The 21629-nt window shown below is 40.9% G+C and overlaps 1 protein-coding gene across 8 annotated transcripts in view; it reads left to right on the forward strand.

The window, feature by feature from the left end:
• Nucleotides 1-21629, forward strand: part of USP28 (ubiquitin specific peptidase 28) — a 65813-nt gene that overhangs the window by 42559 nt on the left and 1625 nt on the right. For 5 of the 8 annotated variants that reach the window (XM_044929733.1, XM_006060196.3, XM_025266868.2 and 2 more), the window contains 14 exons: nt 2438-2533; nt 6690-6869; nt 9405-9625; nt 10462-10532; nt 11383-11611; nt 13582-13776; nt 14366-14505; nt 14663-14848; nt 15815-15910; nt 16787-16965; nt 17062-17140; nt 18551-18630; nt 19164-19287; nt 20708-20903. In XM_044929733.1, coding sequence (XP_044785668.1) covers nt 2438-2533; nt 6690-6869; nt 9405-9625; nt 10462-10532; nt 11383-11611; nt 13582-13776; nt 14366-14505; nt 14663-14848; nt 15815-15910; nt 16787-16965; nt 17062-17140; nt 18551-18630; nt 19164-19287; nt 20708-20903 — 2072 coding nt within the window. The remainder of the gene's footprint in view (nt 1-2437; nt 2534-6689; nt 6870-9404; nt 9626-10461; nt 10533-11382; nt 11612-13581; nt 13777-14365; nt 14506-14662; nt 14849-15814; nt 15911-16786; nt 16966-17061; nt 17141-18550; nt 18631-19163; nt 19288-20707; nt 20904-21629) is intronic. The other 3 variants (XM_044929735.1, XM_044929736.1, XM_044929734.1) reach the window with 2 other exon arrangements.

Genomic DNA, 21629 nt, shown 5'->3' on the forward strand with positions numbered 1-21629 from the left:
AAATACTAGACAGACACAATTTTAAGTCTGTTTTATCAACATATAGTTTACATACAAAGAAATGTTACTATTCTTAAGTGTACAGCCAATGAGTTTTGATGAGTATATGCAGTCAAGTAACCAGTACCACAGTCAAGATACAGACTATTTCCATCACCCATGCCCTTTACAGTCAGTCCCTTCCCTCTACCCTCAGGCAACCACTGACTTATTCTCTGGCCCTCTAGTTTTGTCATTTATAAAGTGTTGCAATTAGGGACATTAATATTCATTATGCACCCTGTTGTGGTCATTGTCTTTCACTTAGAATAATGTTTTTGGAATTCATTGTGTGTGGTTGCATGCATCAGTGATTTCTTTCTTAATATTGAGTAGTATTGCATTGTATGGATGTACCACAATATTTTTTCCATTAACTAGTTTAGGGACATTTCAGATGTATCCAGTTTTAGGCTATTATGAATATGAATTTTCACATAAAAGTTTTGGTGTGGCTTTTAGTGCTTCTGGGTAAGATACCTGGGAGTGAGATTCCTGGTGGTTGTATGAAAAGTATGTTTTTAACTTTATAAGAAATTTCTAAACTGTTCTCTAAAGTGGCTATACAATTTTGTGTTCCTTATCAGCAGGGTATGAAAGCTACATTTGCTCTAAGTCCTCACCAGAATTTGGAATTATCAGTCTTTAAAATTTTAGCCATTCTGTTGGGTTTGTTGGGGCTTTTCTTGGTGGCTCAGATGGTAAAGAATCCACCTGCAATGCGAGAGACCTGGATTCAGTCCCTGGGTCAGGAAGATCTCCTGGAGAAGGGAATGGCTGGCACCCACTCCAGTATTCTGGCCTGGAGAACTCCCTGCACAAAGGAGCCTAGTGGGCTAGTCCATGGGGTTGCACAGAGTCAGACATGACTGAGCGACTTTCATTTTCACTGTTCATTGGGTTTATAGGAATATCTTTATTTTTCTTCTGACTTGTATTTCCATGGTAATGACACTGAGCATCTTTTTGTGTGCGTAATTAATGGTCATTTATATGTTTTCTTAGGGGAGGTGTCTTCTGTCCACTTTTTAGTTTGGCTGATTGTGTTCATACTGAGTTGTAAGACTTCTTTATATATTTTAGATAGGAATTTAAATCTATCTTTGTCTCTTCCATTTCTTTACTAGTATTTTTAGAAGAGCAGGAGTTTTTACTTTTGATGAAGTCTAATATATCAGTTGCCTTCTTTGTATTCTAAATAAGAAGTCTTCCAACCCAGGGTCACAAAGGTCTTTGATACTTTTTTTCTAGAAATTTTGTGACCTTTACTCTTAAGTTCATGTTTATGACCATTTAGAGTTTATTTTCACATATGGTATGAGGTAAGGGGATATTTTTGCAGGAGGCAGTCAGGCGGCATGTGGATATCCAGATATATCAGCATCATTTGTTTAAACAGCTCCCTTTTCCCCACTGAATTACCTTGATACTTTTTTAAAAAATTAGTTGGACTTACATTTGTGGGTCTTTTTCTGGAGGTTTTATTCTGTCTCTTGTGTAATCTTATGCCGGTGCCACACTCTCTTAGCTACTGTGATTTTATTATAAATCTTGACATCAGATATCCTACTGTGTTACTGTGGTTTTTTTTTTTTTTTTCAATGTGTTGGCTATTCTCAGTTCATTTCTATCTAAGTATTAAAATCATCTTGTCAAAACCCCTGGTAGCTACTGGGATTCTATTTGAGACTGTGTTGAATGTAAAGATCAATTTGGGGAAATTGACATTTTAGCAATTTTTAGTCCTCTAGTCCATGAGCATGGTATAGCTTCATTTATTCAACTCTTTGTTAATTTCTCTCAGCAGTGATTTATAATTTTTTTGTGTATAGTTCTTGCACATATCTGGTTGTTTATTCCTAAATAATTATTGCTTTTGATGTTATAAGGCTTTGGAAAAAAAGTTTACTTTCCATTTGTCCTTTACAGGTATATAGAAATGCAATAGATTTTTTTCTGTTTCTTTTTTAATTGACTTTATGTCTTTTGGCATTACTAATAAATTCAGTTATTAGTTCTGATACATTTTTGTAAATTCCTTGAGATTTCCTATGTACATGATCCTATTATCTGCAAATGAAGGCAGTTTCACTTCTTTTTCTATCTATATGACTTTTATTTCTTTTTTTTCACCTTATTGCACTGACTATGCCTCCAGTAAAAACACTGAATAGAAGAGGCAAGAATGGTCCTTCTTGGATTGATCCTGATCTTAGGGGGGAAGACTTTTAGTCTTTCATCATTAAATATGATGTTAGCTCTGTATTGTCATAGAGCTAACATAGAACTAACCCTGTGTCTGATTAAGGTAGTTTCCTTGTATCCAAAGTTTGCTGAAACTTTGTGTTATTAATGTTTTTAAATATAAGTTGTGTTTGTGGGATTATTATTTGCTTAGGTATATGTACAGGAGCAAAGAGCTTGTTCGAAGTAAGCGAGAGTGTATTCGAAAACTCAAAGAAGAAATAAAAATTCTGCAGCAGAAACTGGAAAGGTGAGTCATAGACACCTTTGTACTTAGAATGGGGTATTAAAATTGGATAAGTTGCTTTTATCTAAAAACTAATTCAGAGTTTAAGTATTAACTAATATATTTCATTAAATGGATAAGGAAAAGGTGGAACAGTCTTTAAGATGGGCAGTGTGGTCCCAGGACACCTTTGACCCAAGTCACATGGTGCGTTATTGACAGTATACTGAAGAGAAGCCAAGCTCTGACTTCATAGCTCCTTGCCTTTTCTGCTCTCCTTGCCGTCTCGTTCACAAACACAGGAGAGGTAACTAGGACAAAGCTCTAACCCCGTTGTCGTGAGAAAGCAGCTTTTGAAGTGCCTGGTAAGGGAAGAACGCGTCAGCAGCGCTGACTCAGAGAGAGGGCTTGTATTGTTGACACATACGAAGTCCTTTCTCCTGTGGAGAAGTCATTGTTCATCTTTTTGCTGACTGCTTTTGTGAAGTCACCCTATGACTTCCTAAGAAGGAATCAGTGTAACTTCTCTCTAGTCAGAGACTATTAATTTAGTCTTTAGAAAGGAGACTCCATACAATGTCAGTGGCTTTTTTTTTTTTTTTTGCCTTTATCTACTTATTATTTTTGCTGCTACCACTGCTCCACCTCTGACTGCTTCATTGCTAGCTCAGTAATTTCCCTGAGAGGCAAACCCTGCTATATTAGCCTGAGAAAGACCCTGCACCTCTGGGTGCCACTTACCAGCTCCCTCCCTCTCACTTAGGAAGAATTTACCCAAGACTTGTTATGATCCATCATCTCGTTGTCTTAATATAGACTTAAGCTGGAAATTGAGTCCTCAGATACTCTTGGAAGTGATTTACAGTACTTTATACCTATAGCAATATTTTACTTTAAAAGTTTGAGTGATACTTTATAAGATTGGAAAGTTATAATTGTTTTCATACAACATACCTGGTATATCAGATGTATTTTAGCTGAAAAATACTCAATTTGCCAGTAATGAGCTAGGCATTCTGAATAGCGTACAGGAGTATTTTCTGTAGTATGAATACGATTTTCTTTTTAAAATAAAGTGACTTAAATTTTTGGATAATTTTACTTGAGTAATTATTTTTGAAAAATTGCTTGTCTATGTGTGACACAGTTCTGGGAATCTTTGCAAGGAACTTGCTAATGGATACCATTAGGTAGTAGAACTGAGGTGGCAATGGATGGCTTTTATGGTTTATTTTATCCTTTTTTGAATTTGAGTTTTCTTACTAGGTATATGTATTACTTTTATTATTTAAAAAAAACTTCACCATTTCTTCTGTAAAAGTATCTTGATATCATATTAAAAATAGAATTTCTTGTGTACAGTGTAGACATCTTTTTTGAAACCACTTTCATTCTAATTCTACTGAATTAATACATTATATAAAGTAGTTGGTCTAAAGGAATTCATTAGAAGAATTGGAAAATGATTATGTCATAGAATTGAAGGTAAGTTTCTCAAGGAAAATTTGTTCCTGAAATTTTGTATAAATATCATGTTAAAAATACAACAAACCTGGGAAGAGTTAGAGGTGTAAAATGAGGGCTTAAAATCTTATGACAGATTATCAGTGCTGCAATTCTACTAGAAAGATGTTTCCTTTGGTCCAAGGCAGTCATGTATTAATAAATTCTTTCAACAAACACTGCTTAAGAAGACATTTACCATGTCTGTGGGATAGACAAGGAGTTCAGACATGGGAGATGTTCCTTCAGTGTTAAAGGGAACGACATGCTGAAAGAAGACCATGGAGAAAATAGATCTTGAAAGATCAGTCAAGTTTAGATAAGTTGATAGCTGAAATTAAGCCAAAGATACACATCTAAGGACTAGAAGCAGTTATTTAAAGTTCCTCTAGCTTTATATATTTAACATCCTTTTCTTTGAAAGCCAAAACTCTCTGTGGCAGGCACGTCCACAGGAGAAATCATTGTTTCTCTTTTAAATTAGAGAGGATGAAGTGTCTTTGCTACATATCCTCTAACATGTGGTTGATTTTGAGTTGCATTATATTTTATTTTTCATTTCACAATGTCCTTTTTGATATAGAAACAGACAATTTTACTTCTCCCTAGTTCTGTGGCTGTTTCTTTCAGTTTATTCAGAGAAGAAAAATGTGAAGTGACTCTCCCCTTTTGTAAATGGAATCCCAGAATTAGAGTTTACCTGTACCAGCGAGTCACCTTACGTACTGCAGTGAGCTGGAGAAGTCACTAAAGTAAATCTCTTTTCTTAGTGTAACATGTGCTAGTAATGGCAGAACACTGGGTATTACTAAAATAATTAGTTATTTTGATTACATATTGAAGACATTTATTATTTACTGATTCCAAAGAAATCTTCAGTAATTTATGCCTGGCCTGCACTGTTAAATGAGTACATGAATCATAGTGTACATAGGACTTAAACTCTGACCTTTGTCAACACCTACTTCCCATTTCCAGCTTTATCTCTCTCATTTTTCCTAATTGCAGATTACTTGATCTAAAACGCAGCAAAGAAAAAAAACCTTGGGTACATTGGATTGGTACAAAAGTATTTGTGGTTTCAGACACTGAATTTTAAATCAGTATAACTAGGCTCAAACACATCTTTATTAGTCAAAGTAGGAACCATTACAATCAACACATTTTTGCCAACGAGAAAAAAGTATGCTTATTCCCGTAACATAAAAATCTGTACCTTGGGATTCGATGAACTCTTGGAAAGCATTTTCTGCATCCTGCTGGTTGTGGAAGCATTTTCCCTGCAAAATGTTGTTGAGATGCTTGAAGAAGTGGTTGTCAGTTGGCGAGAGGTCAGGTGAATATGGCAGATGAGGCAAAACTTTGTAGCCCAGTTTGTTCAGCCTTTGAAGCATTGTTTGTGTGACGTTTGGTTGGGCATTGTCATGGAGAAGAATTGGGCCCGTTCTGTTGACCAGTGCTGGCTGCAGACGTTGCACTTTCCAGTTCATCTTATCCATTTGCTGAACATGCTTCTCAGATGTGATGGTTTCACTGGGATTCAGAAAGCTATAGTGGATCAGATTGGCAGCAGACCACCAGTGACCATGACCTTTTTTGGTGCAAGTTTGGCTTTGGAAAGTGCTTTGGAGCTGCTTCTCTGTCCAGCCACTGAGCTGGTTGTCGCTGGTTGTCATGTATAATCCACTTTTTGTTGCACATCACAAACCGTAGGAAATGGTTTGTTGTGCAGAATAAGAGAAGATGACACTTGAGAGTGACAAGTTTTTTGATTTTCAGTCAGCTCATGAGGGTACCCACTTTCTGAGCTTTTTTACCTTTTTAATTTGCTTCAAATGCCAAACAGTCATCGAATGGTCAACACTGAGTTCTTGGGCAGCTTACCCTGTAGTTGTAAGAGAATCAGCTTCAGTGATGCTCTCAATTGGTCATTGTCAACTTCTGGTGACCGGCCACTATGTCCTTCATCTTTCAGGCTCTGGTCTCCTTTGCCAGACTTCTAGAACCACCACTGCACTGTACATTCGTTAGAAATTCCTGGGCCAAATGCATTGTTGATGTTGTGAGTTGTCTCAGCTGCTCTATGACCTATTTTGAACTCGAATAAGAAAATCGCTTGAATTTGCTTTCTGACTAACATCATTTCCATGGTCTAAAACACATATAAAATAAACAGCAAGTAATAAGCCATTAGCAAAAAAACATAAAGCAAGAAATGCACATTAAAATGTATAACATAACCACGTTTATTTAAGAATATATTCCAACGTCAAATGGCAAATTTCAGCAACTCAAAACTGCAGTTACTTTTGCACCAACCTGATAGTTCAACAGCATTATTTTCAGATTTGAGTAATGATAATATATCTCTCTTCCTTTAAAAAATAGAGTTTACTTTTATGAGTAGAGCCTAAATGTGATTTGAATTAAGAGAAAGCACCATTGGTGTGACTTTGAATAGGAGCCCACCTGAAATGCTTTCTGTCAAGTGTAAAGATTCAGATTGTTGTCAGTTTTCACTTTCGTAGTTAGAAAACTTTTGCTCTGTAGATTAATGTATTAAATATTGTATAGCCTTTAGGGATAAGCCTTTCCGTTGACTCCCCATATAATAATGCAGTGAGCCTGAAGGAACAAGATGCCTTGGCACTAGAGTACTATCTTCTCTGCCTCGTAGGTATGTGAAGTATGGCTCAGGCCCAGCCCGGTTCCCGCTTCCAGACATGTTGAAATACGTAATTGAATTTGCTAGTACAAAACCTGCCTCAGAGAGCTCTGCATCTCAAAGTGATGCGTGCATGACAGAACCACTTTCTTCAGCACACTGCCTGACTTCTGACCTGACATCCAAGGAAAGGTAACAGAAACAAGTTTTAAAATAGTGTATATTGGTGATTTTGGCTTACTCTGAGCCGTGTGCCATGTCTCCACCTGACGAACACTCTCCCCGTGAGAGCTCACAGGCCACGGGCTCTTTGTCTTACACGGAAGGGTTTTGCCACTTAAGTGAACTGTTTGTAATTATTGCCACCCGTGTATTCGTCTCACCCAAGGGATAGTTGGAATTTACAGACACGTCTTGAACTGTCTGGAACAGTGTTCATTCTCTGCCAGGCCCACCTGGCTCGGAGGTCGCTATAAGCTAACTGCCATGAAACGCCTTGCCCAGAGGAAAAGTCAGCCGCTGATTTTCTAAAACATGGCATTCACTCGTCTGCTGAAGGAGTCTGCATGTCTAAGTAAACACCAAGCAAAGGGAAACTTATTTACAAGCAGAAAATTGGAATAAGAGAAAGAACTGGCTAGAAATTGAAGAGGACAACCTCCAGCGGCTTATCCAGCAAAGAGAGAGGCCATGGCACGCGAGCCTTGGTTCTCTTCTGACTCAGCTGCGTGCAACAGCCTTTGTGGTCTGGAGGAGCCATTGGGGCCAGCTCGAATCAAATGTGATCTGTGTGTCCTGGCTAGCAAAAACACTAGAGCCTATAGAAGAGTTTAGACTTTTTTATGTTTTTAAAAGAAACCCAATCATTGCTTTGCCGCCCCTCCCACACATACACGTGTTACTATTCATTCATTCACGTGTGTGCAGAGTGCCTATTTGGATAGAACTTACCAAATGGTAATAGCAGTTATCTCTAGGAGATGGCGCTAGGCATGGGGTGGAGGGAGGGTTCCTTTACTTTTGTACTCTACTTATGTGTGTGTGTTTGGATTTTTGTAGACTGTTTTCATGTCCTTTGTAAAATATAAATGATTTTAATTTTTAAAAAGTGGTTTTATCTGTTTAATAATATGAAATGATACTGATATTAGATTTTAAAGTTGATCTGTGTGTGTATGTGTGTAATCTTTTTTGAGAGTGAGACATTTCCTCTTTTGCTTACATTGGCTTTGTTTTCCCATATGTATAGGTCCTCAGGGAAAAGAGGTTTGCTCCGTTATTTTGTATATGGGAGAGAGGCAGGGAGGAAGGGGAGTGAGAGTTTAAGTCAGAACTGGGAAGTTTATGTTCTTCAGTTTTGGTGTGAAACAGAAACCTAAGTACCGTTAGATTTGTTTGTATTCCTGCTGATTTGTCTGTGTGCAGTTTTTTTTGGCGGTAGTTAATTAGTAGATAAATTAACAGTTACTTTACATACAGTATTCTCAGTTTATAACAATGGTGTAAAGTGGTTGACATCCACCTCTTTCAGCTGAGGTGTTAGATTCTTTACCCGAGGCTGCTACCGTCTCCTTGGGTGTTTAGCTGAGATGCGGTGGAGCTATGTCTGCCTGTAAGTTCTGCACCCTGTGCTTTCCCAGAGTGCCACCTAGTTTGTGTTCCTGCATGTTGGGTATACAGCTGATGCTGTTTTTCTTCTGTGTATTTTGTTCCTGGATCCACCTGTCCATCTCACTTTGGTCAGTTACCTCTTGGAAACACAATAGTTGATCCCTTAACTACTCCACTCCCCATCTCCTCTTTTCCATGTTCCTTCTCATCCTTTCTTCTTGAGAAGAAGGTTCATTGTTACAAGTGGTTAGAGAGCAGGTACCATAGACTTGTAAACTCAGGTGGATGTGAGTATTGTAAAATAGAAATGATTTTAATTTTTAAAAAGTGGTTTTATCTGTTTAATAATATGAAATGATACTGATATTAGATTTTAAAGTTGATCTGTGTGTGTGTATGTGTGTAATCTTTTTTGAGAGTGAAACATTTCCTCTTTTGCTTACATTGGCTTTGTTTTCCCATATGTATAGGTCCTCAGGGAAAAGAGGTTTGCTCCGTGATTTTGTATATGGGGGAGAGGCAGGGAGTAATCCCTCCCTGTCCTTTACTAGCTGGGTGAACTTGGGAACGCTGCTTTATTTCTCTGAATCTTAGGTTTGAAAGTTGGTAAAATAGGAATGGTGATAGTACCTGCCTCGTCAGCAAGCTGTGTTAAAGGAGATGATGCCTGTAAAGGAAAGGTTTGGCTCAGTAACTTTATAGAGTAAACACTCACTAAATTGTAGCTGTGCTTTCCCACAGAGCAGCTCGCTTTACAGAGTCCATTAATTTAGGCAAAGATGTATTTTGGAAATGGAGGAGAAAATGGCAACCTGCTCCTGTATTCTTGCCTGGGAAACCCCATGGACAGAGGAGCCAGGCAGGCTACAGTCCATGCATGTATGCTAAGTCGCCTCAGTCATATCTGACCAATTCTTTGTGACCATATAGACTGTAGCCCGCCAGGCTCCTCTGTCCATGGGATGCTCCAGGCAGGAATACTGGAGTGGGTTGCCATGTCCTCTTCCAGAGCTATAGTCCATGAGGTCCCAAAGAATCGGACATAATTTAGCGACTGAGCACACACGCATAGTTCGGAAGTTATCATCTCAGCTTTTTTTTTTGATCTTCCTTCAGTACAAGTGAAGAGAGCACATCTCAGGAAGCTGAAGGAACCTTTTCTTCCTCTGAAGATTCTCTACACAAGTCTAGGATGGCAGAGCAGCCACTTACACCTCCCCGTTCTTCCATGGAAATGCCCGCACACCCAGCTCCTCGAACAGTCACAGATGAGGAGATAAACTTTGTTAAGACCTGCCTGCAGAGGTGGAGGAACGAGATTGAACAGGATATACAAGGTTGGCTCTTTCTGCTTGTCAGAGGGTTACTCTTTGCCTTTTCTGTTTGTGTGAATGCATGCAAGTTAGGCACCTGGAGACACATCCTGTCATGGCCATGGATTCTGTTGAATTGAGGAATTTGACCTCTTTGGTACTTTTTGTTCCCTGTGAGATTACACTTTGTAATGTGTAATTACAAAGTGTAATTACACATTACAATGAGTGTCAGACACTTTGCTTTAGTAATATAACCATGAAAAGTTCTTCCCTAGATTCCTTCCTCAAATTTTCTGGGAATTCCTGGGTATCTTGGATATACAATGCCACTCATCTTAGAGAATTTTCTGTGTCTGCTGGATTTCTTTTCTTATAGTTTATCTGAACTCTGACTTCAGTTGACCCAAACTTAGAATTGCAGTTTCCTGAATTTCCACTTTAAAAATTTTTTCTACATACAGTATGCTTTATTGACAGTTAAGGAGGCAAAGAATATTCAATTAATGCATGCAGTGTAAAATCACATTATTCAGTATTTTGTTCCTAAAATCCTTTGGTCTTGTCTTGTTTCTCGTCCTCCCCTTCTTTCTCCTTTTATCTAGGAGCAATAAATAAGTAAATGATACAAATCTAGATTCCTCTCTAGTTTTTTTTAGAAATCTTAATGTAGTTATATTAAACTATAAGCCTTTGTAACCTAAAGGACTAGCTGCTTTAAAACTGCATGCTTCCTTATGGTTCATAGAAGCTGAAAGGGTGAAAACCTCAGGTACAGAGAAGCTGTAGTCTTTGCAGAGCTAAAGTTGCATGTGTGACATGGGATGAAATCAGTATAACTGAGTTTTCTTTTTTAACAGACTTAAAGAACGGTATTGCAAGCACTACCCAGACTATTGAGCAGATGTACTGTGATCCTCTCCTCCGTCAGGTAGAATGAAAATTGATGGGAAGTAGTCAAGGCATGTTCTAATGGTGCTAATGGGATACAGACAGAGAAGTTGATGGTTTTCTTTGAAACTGAATGGAAACTTCCCTAAGATATAAAAATTAATTTTGGAAAGAAATATGTAGTATTCTATATTTTAGGCTAAAAAAGAGCAGTGTATCTTCCTTCTACCACCAACAGGACGTAAAATGTAGTTGTCTTGAGTGTGCCACATGGTATTTTTTCCATGTATTGGAAAGGTTTGTTGTTAAATATTAATAAAATTTCTCATAAAATGGTAATTAAGCAGTACAGTGGAGGAAACCTGACCAGGGGCTGGTTCCCCATCCTTTGCAAAGTACCATGATCCTTCATGATTCTTCATTTAGCAGTATGATTTTTAACCTTTATGTCTCTCTTAATTCCAAAAGAGGTAGGCATGCTAGAAATTCTTACTTTCCACATATGTTTTTATTTAGAAAAACATTCTGGGCATAGACGGGAAAGAGGCTGCAGTTAGGGGACTGCCCTCCACGGGCTTCTGTGTAAATGAGTGACCGTGGGAGCAGAGCCCTGTTTCTAGGGTCACGGGAAACCATAGTTATGCACCATGTGAATCTTGGGTGTTGACCGTTTTCTCTTTTCTATTCTTTAAAAAAATTTACTGTGTTTTTTTTAGTTCATCTTGAATCAACAAGATGTTTTGTTGATGTGAACCCTACATCAAACACACGTGTAAATGGGTAGTTTTCTTAGGTCTTATGGTTGGGTACACTCTGGAATTCTCGTCACGTAAACCCCTGTCGGATGACTTTGCTTTAACCTAACACGGTGAACGCTTTCTGACTTGCAGGTGCCTTATCGCTTGCACGCAGTCCTTGTTCACGAAGGACAGGCAAACGCGGGGCACTACTGGGCCTACGTCTATAATCAGCCGCGACAAGTCTGGCTCAAGTACAACGACATCTCTGTTACCGAGTCTTCCTGGGAAGAACTTGAAAGAGATTCCTATGGAGGCCAGAGAAATGTTAGTGCTTACTGCCTGATGTACATTAACGACAAGCTGCCCCACTTCAATGCAGGTAAAAACACTATAAGCAGAGGCCAGGCTTGGGGAGATGTTGTTCTTCTCAGGGAAGGGAACAGTCTTACAGTTTAAAAAAAAAAGAAACTCGGATTTATTAGAAAGTAATGATGTGTTTAAGAAATACAAATTGTATAAAAGAGAATAAAAAGGAAAAATAAGTTTGCTTTCCTAATAAGTATCCATTCTTAGGCTCCTAAGGTAGTCTTCTAGAAATGTTCTGTGCAGATGCTAGGTTTTATTTATTGATATCTCACGTACACCCCATTTTTTCCCACCAAATGGGATATTTTTCCATTCTGTTTGGCATCTCTTTCACTGTTTTTCTTAGCAATCTCTATTTTTATAAATAGAACCAAGTTATTCCTATTAACAACTATAAAATAATTCCATTGCATGGAAGATATATATATATAATTTATTAAACCAGCCTCCTGTTGATAGACTTTTAAGCTGCCTCTAGTTTTTCCCTTTTTTAGTGACATTCTTGTGTGTGTTTTTTGCACCTTTTGGAGAATAGCTAGATTTTACAAGTGGATTTGCCTCAGCGCTTTCAGACTTCTAATACTGCTACTAATGCTAACAGTAATCATAATTATCATTTATGCTGGTACTTTCCTCCTTACTGCATGCTTTCAAGCTTTATTTCTCTAATAACTTATTAACTCTTAACACAGAGGAGGCAGAGCAGAAATTCTTATCCCCCACATTTTCCAGCTGAGGTTCTGTACTTGTCATACAGCCAGTAAATATTCTGGTTCCAGATTCTGTGCTGTTTTCCATGTATATTACTCTTTCTTTCTTCTTTAACATCTGAGATCATACAAGGCGTCTTCTTTTAATGTTCAAACTTCACTGTGCTGCATAAGTAAGGAAACATACAAGGCATTTTGTCTGGGCAGCAAGTGATCTTTCTCTTGGGCTTGGTGGGTAGGGGATGGAGAGAATGCTCACTTCACAGTAACTGATCGTCCTAATTGCGTGTTTGCAGTGTGAGGGCAGGAACAGCTGCTCGTGGGAGTTTCTGTACAAACGATTGTGCTGGCTGTGGGTGGTATATAGGGGCCTTGTTATAACGGGTACGGCTCATCTATAGAAATAGACAAAAAGCGGGAGCTGTCATTTACTGAAACACTAGTTAACAGCAACCAGTATGTGGATGTGCTACTCTTCTGTATGTTTTTATGATTTGTTTCGGTTGTAAGGTTGGAAATGAGATTGAATATGTCATTGATAGCCTTGTCATTTTTCATCATAGCCTTTAGTGAACCCCAGGTATTATTGACCTATTGATCTAACCTTTGTATCCCTTTGCTTTGTGGTAGCACTTGATTATGTGAACTTTAAGGCAGTATAAATGTCTTCGTTTTCATTTTCAACCATCTTGAGATGGATATACTTTGTTATTTAATTCAGTTTATTATTGTTATTTTTTGACCACACTATATTGCACGTGAGATCTTATTTCCCTCACCAGGGATCAAACCCATGTCCCCTACAGTGGAAGCTCAGAGTCCCAACCACTGCACCACCAGGGAAGTCCTGGAGATGGATATTCTTAACAGTAATAGGGGCATTGTTTACACTGATAAAACTGTTTAACTTGAAATTTCCATTGAATCTAATGATTTTCTGAATTCCCAAGAAATGTTTGGTTTGTTCTTGCTACTTTGTCTGTGATTGGCCTCTATTCCAAATCCTCTCTTGTTACCATTGATTGATTCATTTAACAAATATTCAGTGTCCCTCGCTTCCAACATGCCAGCCACTGTTTCTGGGGTACTGCGACCATTGGCCTGATACTGTCAGTACTCCGGACAATGGATGGGTTATGTGCATATTTTTCATTAAAAGTAAGAAAAAAGACAAAGTGTCTTACTTTCTTTTTTTCTGGAAAGGAGCTTTGGTTTCCTTGAGACCTTTTGCTTGGTGGGACTCTGTTTTAACTGTGTCTTTGTTCTTCCTCAGAGGCGGCCCCAAATGAATTAGATCAGATGTCAGGAGAAGTGGAAGCCCTGTCTGTTGAACTTAAGCATTACATTCAGGAAGATAACTGGAGGTTTGAGCAGGAAGTGGAGGAATGGGAAGAAGAGCAGTCTTGTAAAATTCCTCAGATGGCCTCTTCCAGCAGCTCAGCATCACAGGACTTCTCTCCATCTCAAGGTATCTGAGCAGGCCGTTTATGCCAGTGACTTCGGGGAGTTCACGCTGCACTCCTGTAGCCAGCCCCGTGCGCGTCCTCTGAGTGAGCCATGCCACACTCTGCAGAGTGTGATCAGAGTTGGTGTTGCACAGCCTGACAGCCTAGCTTGTGGCTCTAGACAGTCAGTTCTGCTGAGCAGAGGTAATAGCAGAAGGATTAGCAGCTAGCTACCTGGACTTTCACTCTGTTTAGTGTTTGCTCGTTTCCCAGGTTGCAGGAGAAACTATGGTAAGATTAATAGGTAGATTTTATGAAAACTATTCTGTAAAGTGATCTTCCTAACGGATAGTTGTTTATAGGAAGCCTTTTTGCCATGAAGCAATACGACAACGTCGGGAACACATTAAACTTTACAGAGTCATCAGTGACTCCTTGCTGAAGTAGCTGTTTCTTTTAGCTACTTGTTTCTAGGGGAAATTTACATAATTTTTTCAAAAGGTTAGTTAGAAGGCGTGCACATTAAACTTTGTATCCAGTCCTGCTTGCCTTGTAGAGTGTTCTAGTGGTTTTACTACCAGCTGCTGATTGGTACCTGCTGTTCTTTCTCAGAATCTTCAGCAGCCTCTTCCCACGGGGCTCGGTGCCTGTCCTCTGAGCATGCTGTGATCGTGAAGGAGCAGACTGCCCAGGCGATTGCAAACACCGCGCATGCCTATGAGAACAGTGGCGTAGAAGCTGCACTGAGCGAGGTGAGGGGCCGGGAAGCCCAGAATCCGGAAGGGTGGGCTTTCAGCAATAACTGCCACAGTTTTCTCACTTTTCTGTTATTCTGTGTCTGCTGCATTTAACCAATCCCTCTTTATTTCTGTTTTTTTCTTACTCTTTCTCTCCATTCTGCTGCCACAGCTTAAGGAAGCTGAACCCAAGAAGCCTATGCCCCCGGAAGCAAACCTTGCAGAGCAGTCAGAGCAGCCCCCACAGGCTCGTGACGCAGAGCCTGCCGCCCAGCCTAACGCTGAGGTCTCTGAAGTCGAGATTCCCAGTGTGGGAAGGATTCTGGTTAGATCTGATGCAGATGGATATGATGAGGAGGTACAGAGATGAGTCAGGGTCTAGCTGTCTGTTGTCAGTCTTGTATTTCCTTCTCACGTGACTGAGCATAGCTGTGTAAGGTGTGTGGCAACAGTGTTTTCTCCTAGACACAGGTGGTGGGCGAGAGGGCCTTAGTCACACCGCTGCCAGCAGGTCTACTCAGACCTGTCCTTATAAGGCCACCGTGGAGTCCAGGTGGCTCAGAAAGGTAGAGTTTAGTTCCATGCATCATATCCTGAACACAAAATTGCCTTTTAAATTAGGAGTCTTTGGTAATATTAGTCCATTGCATTTCCTCCAAATATGAAAATTGCAGTTGTCTAGTGAGCAGGTCGAGCGTGAGTCGACCTGGTTCTAACTCGGAAGCTCGGGAGGCGCTGCAGATGCTGGGCTGCTCGCTGTCCGCCTCCTCGCAGCTGTTGCCACACACGGACAGTCCTGAACCCTGGCCTCAGCTTTCTGTGGGGTGCTTTTTTTTTTTTTTAATCATTGCAAGGATTTCACATTATGAAGTCCTATTTGTGCACCTGCTAGTTTCAGGCTGTTTCAAATGTGCTGTTCACCCAGATAAAACCTCTGAAAGACTGATGTATTTAGGATGGACACCCAAACCTCAGAACTCAGGTGGAATTCTCACCTCAGACCTTTCCCCTCTGAGAGCTGTAACTTCCCTTGATTGTGAGGCAGTGCCACATCGTAGGTATTTTTAGACATGTCTCTTTATTCATCTGCTAAATTAGAGAGAGTCTGTAGGAATAGCTTGTCATGGGCAAGGTCTGTGGTCGTGCAGAGGGCCAGGGGCCGCTGGTGTGGAGCGGGGTGTGCGAGCCTGCCCCTGCAGTGGCTGCTAGCCGGGGAGCGCGCCGCCCCGCTTCCCTGCGGCGGTCTGTTCGCCTTTCTTTCACAGTCTTCTTCTGAACCCTTCTTCTCTGCTTTCTCTCTGTGTTTTGTGCCCTCTTGTGGTAGGTGATGCTGAGCCCTGCCATGCAAGGGGTCATCCTGGCCATAGCTAAAGCCCGTCAGACCTTTGACCGAGATGGGTCTGAAGCAGGGCTTATTAAGGTATCTCTTGTTTTGTCTTGTTTTTTAAATTCTCATTTAATTAGGATTAAATTTTAATCCTTATACCACAGGGATCATAATCATGGGGCAGTGATTATATCAGATGCTAAAACAATGTCTTTCATTGAAGTAAAACGTAAAACTGCCTTCGCTGCCCGCCCAGCAGCCCAGCCGTCCACGGCACTGACGGCGCCTCTCGTGGCGCTAGCACGGCCTCGGTACTCAGGCCACAGCTGGCCTGGGGTAACCGGCCAGCAGCCCGGCCGTCCCACGGCACTGACGGCGCCTCCTCTCGTGGCGCTAGCACGGCCTCGGTGCTCAGCTCACACCTGGCCTGGGGTAACCGCCCAGCAGCCCAGCCGTCCACGGCACTGACGCCTCCTCTCGTGGCGCTAACACAGCCTCGGTGCTCAGGCCACACCTGGCCTGGGGTAACCGCCTGGTTCTTAGCAGGTGCCTATCAATAAAGCTCTGAGTGAGACCTTGCCTTTGTAATTTGGAGGCCGTAATATAAGAAAGTAGGCCATGCTTTTTAAGGTGCTTGAATAAAATTTAAGATTCTTAAAGAAATACATTTGGATTTTTAAATTTCAGGTCCTTGGTACTCATAAACGCCTGAAACAATTAAAACTTTTGTTCTTCTGAGCACTGTATGAGGAAAATGATTTTCTTGTGAGTACAGGATGTCTCTGGTGCCAGAGGAGTTTTGTCCTTTTGAAAGGCAAAGAGATTATAGGTTCCAGTTGCCTCTGTCATTCCTCAATAAGAACTTCTTAGAAGTCTTCTTAGAGTGATGAAAACCTCCTTAGGCAGCGGTTTCTGTGTGTACAAGCCCACCATGCCCCCCTTTCTGACTACCAATTCTGTCTTCAATAGGCATTCCATGAAGAGTACTCCAGGCTTTATCAGCTCGCCAAGGAGACCCCCACCTCTCACAGTGATCCTCGTCTTCAGCACGTGCTCATCTACTTCTTCCAAAATGAAGCGCCTAAAAGGGTAGTAGAGCGGACCCTTCTGGAACAATTTGCCGATAAAAATCTTAGCTATGATGAAAGGTGAGAAGGGAGTACTTCGGTGAACCACCCTTCCTTCTATGTTGACTAAGTCCTCTGAAGGGGAAACGGTCATTACTTTCTTAACTTTGTCCACAGATCGATCAGTATTATGAAGGTGGCTCAAGCAAAACTGAAGGAGATTGGTCCAGATGACATGAATATGGAAGAGTACAAGGTGAGGTCTTCTCTTTACATCTACAAAGCAAACATAAATTTCTAAGGCAACCCTAACAATTAAAAAACAAATAAAAAGGTAAGGAGGCCAAGCTGTTGAAACATTTGGGGCTGTCATTTATGTGTTCTTCTCGTGCGTGCTAAGTCACTTCAGTGGTGTCCAACTCTTTGGACCGTACGGACTGTAGCCTGCCAAACTCCTCTGTCCATGGGATTCTCCAGGCAAGAATACTGGAGTGGGTTGCCATTTCCTTTTCCAATATGTTCCTCCTCGTATAGTAAATTATACATATGCACCAATATATTTATAATCCAATTTGTACAACTTGTAGTAATATTAATAAACTTTATAAGCTATAAAGCAAACAATTTTATATTATCACCAAGACTCCCACCACCTCTCAAAAAAAGCTGAGTCAGAATGAATGATCTTTTCTTAACCCTTTGAATGGCCAGTTTCTTTATGCCATTCTTCTCTTCAGCTGATCAGCACTTCATTTCCCTTAAATACTCACTTTAGAGAAGGCAGTAGCACCCCACTCCAGTACGCTTGCCTGGAAAATCCCATGGACGGAGGAGCCTGTAGGCTGCAGTCCATGGGGTCGCCAAGAGTCAGACAGGACTGAGCGACTTCACTTTCACTTTTCACTTTCATGCTTTGGAGAAGGAAATGGCAACCCGCTCCAGTGTTCTTGCCTGGAGAATCCCAGGGACGGGGGAGCCTGGTGGGCTGCTGTCTATGGGGTCGCACAGGGTTGGACATGACTGAAGCGACTTAGCAGCAGCAGCAGCCTTATCCTAGGCAATATAATTCGTGACTTCATGGTTTTGGTTTGCTTTAAATAATACAGTTTTCTAATATTTCTGTATTCAAAACTAAATTTTTATGCATTAAAATACATGCTTAACTACAGATTTCCAGAAACAAAACACATCATGTAGGTACCGACACTGTTGTGCGCCGCCTCGGTGTGCCCTACTCATCGCCCCTGGCCCCCACCCCCCACCCCCCCAGGCAAGGTTAGTGTTGTTCCTGAGATTGGAGCAGCCTTGACCTTCTGTCTTGCCTCGTCTGAATGGCTTCCTCAGAACTCGGGAGGCCATTCATTCAGACCAGAGCTGAATGACTTTGGCGTGGGTGTTGGAAGTTAAGATCTGAAATTCTAAAGCTCATGTGAAGTGAATATTTCTGTTCCTCGGCGGCAGGAACAGGACATGGAAAATTAAGGTCAGCGGTAGACTTTTATCATAAATGTCCAGAACTTTATTATCTGAAAGCTTTTGTGTCTCCTGTTTTTGTGCTGGGCCATATGAGCTCCGTAAGTATTAGTACTGAGTTTGAAACTTGCTGTGGGGAAAAGGGTAGAAGTAGTTTTGGTCATAATCACGAATGGCTGTCATTCCTTTTCAGAAGTGGCATGAAGATTACAGTTTGTTCCGAAAGGTGTCTGTGTATCTGCTGACAGGCCTGGAACTCTATCAGAAAGGAAAGTAAGTGGCGTCTCATGTTGCCAAGCATACTGGTTGTGGATGCCCACCAGGAACTCTAAGGACCACAGCCCCTTCCACACGCACCCTGTGTCTCTACCTTGCTCAGTGTTCTGCTTCACGTTTGCACTGAACATCACACATGTGTCTCCATCTTTTATATAATGATAGATTTCATGGTTGAGAGATATAATGGCCAATTTTCTTTGTGATAAATGAAAATGAACTCAGAAAATGAATTTTAGAGTCAGTGTGGACCGCAGTGAGCCTCTCGTCCACTTCCTTGTTGTAGAGTTGGGAGAAACAGAAGTCCAGGGAAGTGCCATGATCTGCCTTGAGCTTCTTGGCCAGTTTGCAGAGGAGCTGAGGCTGGCTGTGGTCTTTGGCCCTCTTTTCCACCTGCACCATGCTGCCTCCATGCTTAAGACTTTCCCATCCCTGTAGCCGGTTCCATTCTTGTATTAGAGAGCGATGGGGACTAAGCCCTGGGTATGGGAAAGGAGCACTGAACTGTTTTTCATCAATAACTTTCTCAGGTACCAAGAAGCGCTTTCCTACCTGGTGTACGCCTACCAAAGTAATGCCACTCTGCTGATGAAGGGGCCCCAGCGGGGTGTAAAGGAGTCGGTGATCGCTTTATACCGAAGAAAATGCCTTCTGGTGTGTACTCTTTATAAAGCCTGACGATTTTTGTGTTTTATTGTATTTATTTACCTCTGTTCCTAGAAGCCAGGAAGAAATATAACATAAAAAAATAACCTCCTGCAGGTTTTAGATTGTTCTAAACCCTCAAGAGTAGTTCTGCATTGAAACAGATTATAAGTTACTTCAGTGAACATCATTCTTCTTCCGCCCCTGATAGAAGTTAGGTGAGAACCGCATCTCCCCTTTTTGGTGCTCTTCATGTGTGCCACATCACAGCTTATATATCACACGCCTCTCTGCTAGGTTGTGAGTTCCTTGAGCATAGACCCTCTTCTTAGTCAGCCTTTTTCTCTGTGCCTGGCACACAGTAAGCATCTAATAAACATGTGTTTTCTGTGTTCCCTAACTAATAAGCTAGTAGATGAGAAGCTTTAGTGGTGTCTAAAGAGACTCCAGTTTTTAAAAGGTTTGAACCATAAGGATTGGTCCTGCCGTTCTGTTAACATTTTTGTCATAAACCACAGGAGATCTAACCCGGTCATTTTGCACTTGGCTGCTGCGTGGGAAGGTGCACCCATAATCTGTCTGCCTCCCCAGGGGTCCCTCCAGGTACTTGTCTTAAGAAAACTGCAGAGACGGCTTAACCTCAGGCTAAGCTTGCATTGGGCCTCCCTGCCACCCAGCAGGATCACCCTCCACCAAGGAGGAGTCAGGCCTGCATTTCTGCCACTACCTCTTGTTAATGCCAAATGGAAGAGATTAAGTTGTGACATGTATGCATCTCAGAAGCTTCGTTTTCTTATTATACTTGGATTCCTGTGTCAGTTGTAGATATGGCAGGGCACTTTGAAGCTGAAAAGGGAGCCTTGTAGATTTGATGGACTGCAAATGCTTTTATTTTTTAAATCACCAGAGATTACGTTTTGAACGTCCTGCTCAGCTGCCACAGGAAGGCAGTAATAAGGATTTGGCTTCTTTCCGTCTCTGGCTCTCAGCTCCCGGTGTGTGTCAGAATCACCTAAGGGGCTTTCACATGTTGGTGCCCAGGCCTCCCCCAGACGATTAAACCAGTCTCCTGGTGAGGGGCCTGGGCACCACCTTGTCTTCTGCAGGTGATTTTTGATTTTTGGTGAAGAGTTAGAACCATCAAATAGGTCTTTTGATAGAAGCAGGTGTTAAGTATGACCTTGACTTATAAGTTTAGGCCACTTGATAAGAGGCTTTGCTGCATTTGGATCACCTTGGGGACATATTAAAAAAAAAATCCCAGTGCCTAGGTCAGCCAAATACCAATCAAATCGACATGAGTGTGTTAGGGTGTCTGTGGTTTTTAAGGATCCTGGGCAATTCCAATGTACAGTGAAGTTTGGGAACTATTTGTTTAAATATTTATCTTCTTTTTGAGACTTTTTTCCCCACTGTTTTTTATCCATAGGAGCTGAATGCCAAAGCAGCTTCTCTCTTTGAAACAAACGATGAGCACTCTGTAACAGAGGGTATTAATGTGATGAATGAGCTGATCATTCCCTGTATTCACCTTATCATTAATAATGACATCTCCAAGGATGACCTGGATGCCATTGAGGTCATGAGAAACCACTGGTGCTCTTACCTTGGGCAAGATATCGCAGGTGTGTTGTTTGTTGCCATTGCTAATAATTCCTAAGACCCCTGAGAGTTCTAGAAATGACAGTTGGACTCTAGAGCACTGGTTGTCAACCCTTTTTAAGGGATTGGAATCCCCGAGCATATAAATGCATGAAAATTACATCTGTTGTATTGAAACAAGGAACAGGACCCTGAACCCCTGTCCTTAGCCTCCCCTTACCTCCTCTTGGTTGCTGAATCACCTCCACAGCCAGCCACACAGCACTATTAGAAAAAAAAAATCACTGCTCTCCAGCAATGTTAGACTGCTGTTACTTTTCCATCTGCCAAAATCTGAACTTGAACTTTGTAGTTTAAATATAAAAAAAAAAATCTGTTTATGCTGCTTGATTACCTGTCGGTGCCATAATTAAATTTCCCTGTGACTTGAAGTTGCAAGACAAACATTTCATTAACTGTGATGCCTTCCAGGTTAATAAATTAGTAAATGGGATGTTTTACTAATCTGTTTTACTAATGCCTGTCCAGAGCATTTTGGAGAGAGAGCCTAAAACTAGATATTTTTAGGCGAGTTTAGTTGACTTAGAAAGTTGTTATGTGTCCTAATATGAAGCCTCTTTGTTGCTCGCTGATGTAAAGATATTCTGTTGATTTGTCAAAGTGTTCAAGTTTATGATATTTATTGAAAAAATCTATAATAATTAGTAGCTAAGAATTTCATTTTAATGTTTTCAGTTTTTGTTGAAACT

This window comes from Bubalus bubalis, chromosome 16 (genome assembly GCF_019923935.1).
Source record: "Bubalus bubalis isolate 160015118507 breed Murrah chromosome 16, NDDB_SH_1, whole genome shotgun sequence".
In the NCBI taxonomy this organism is placed as follows: domain Eukaryota; kingdom Metazoa; phylum Chordata; class Mammalia; order Artiodactyla; family Bovidae; genus Bubalus; species Bubalus bubalis.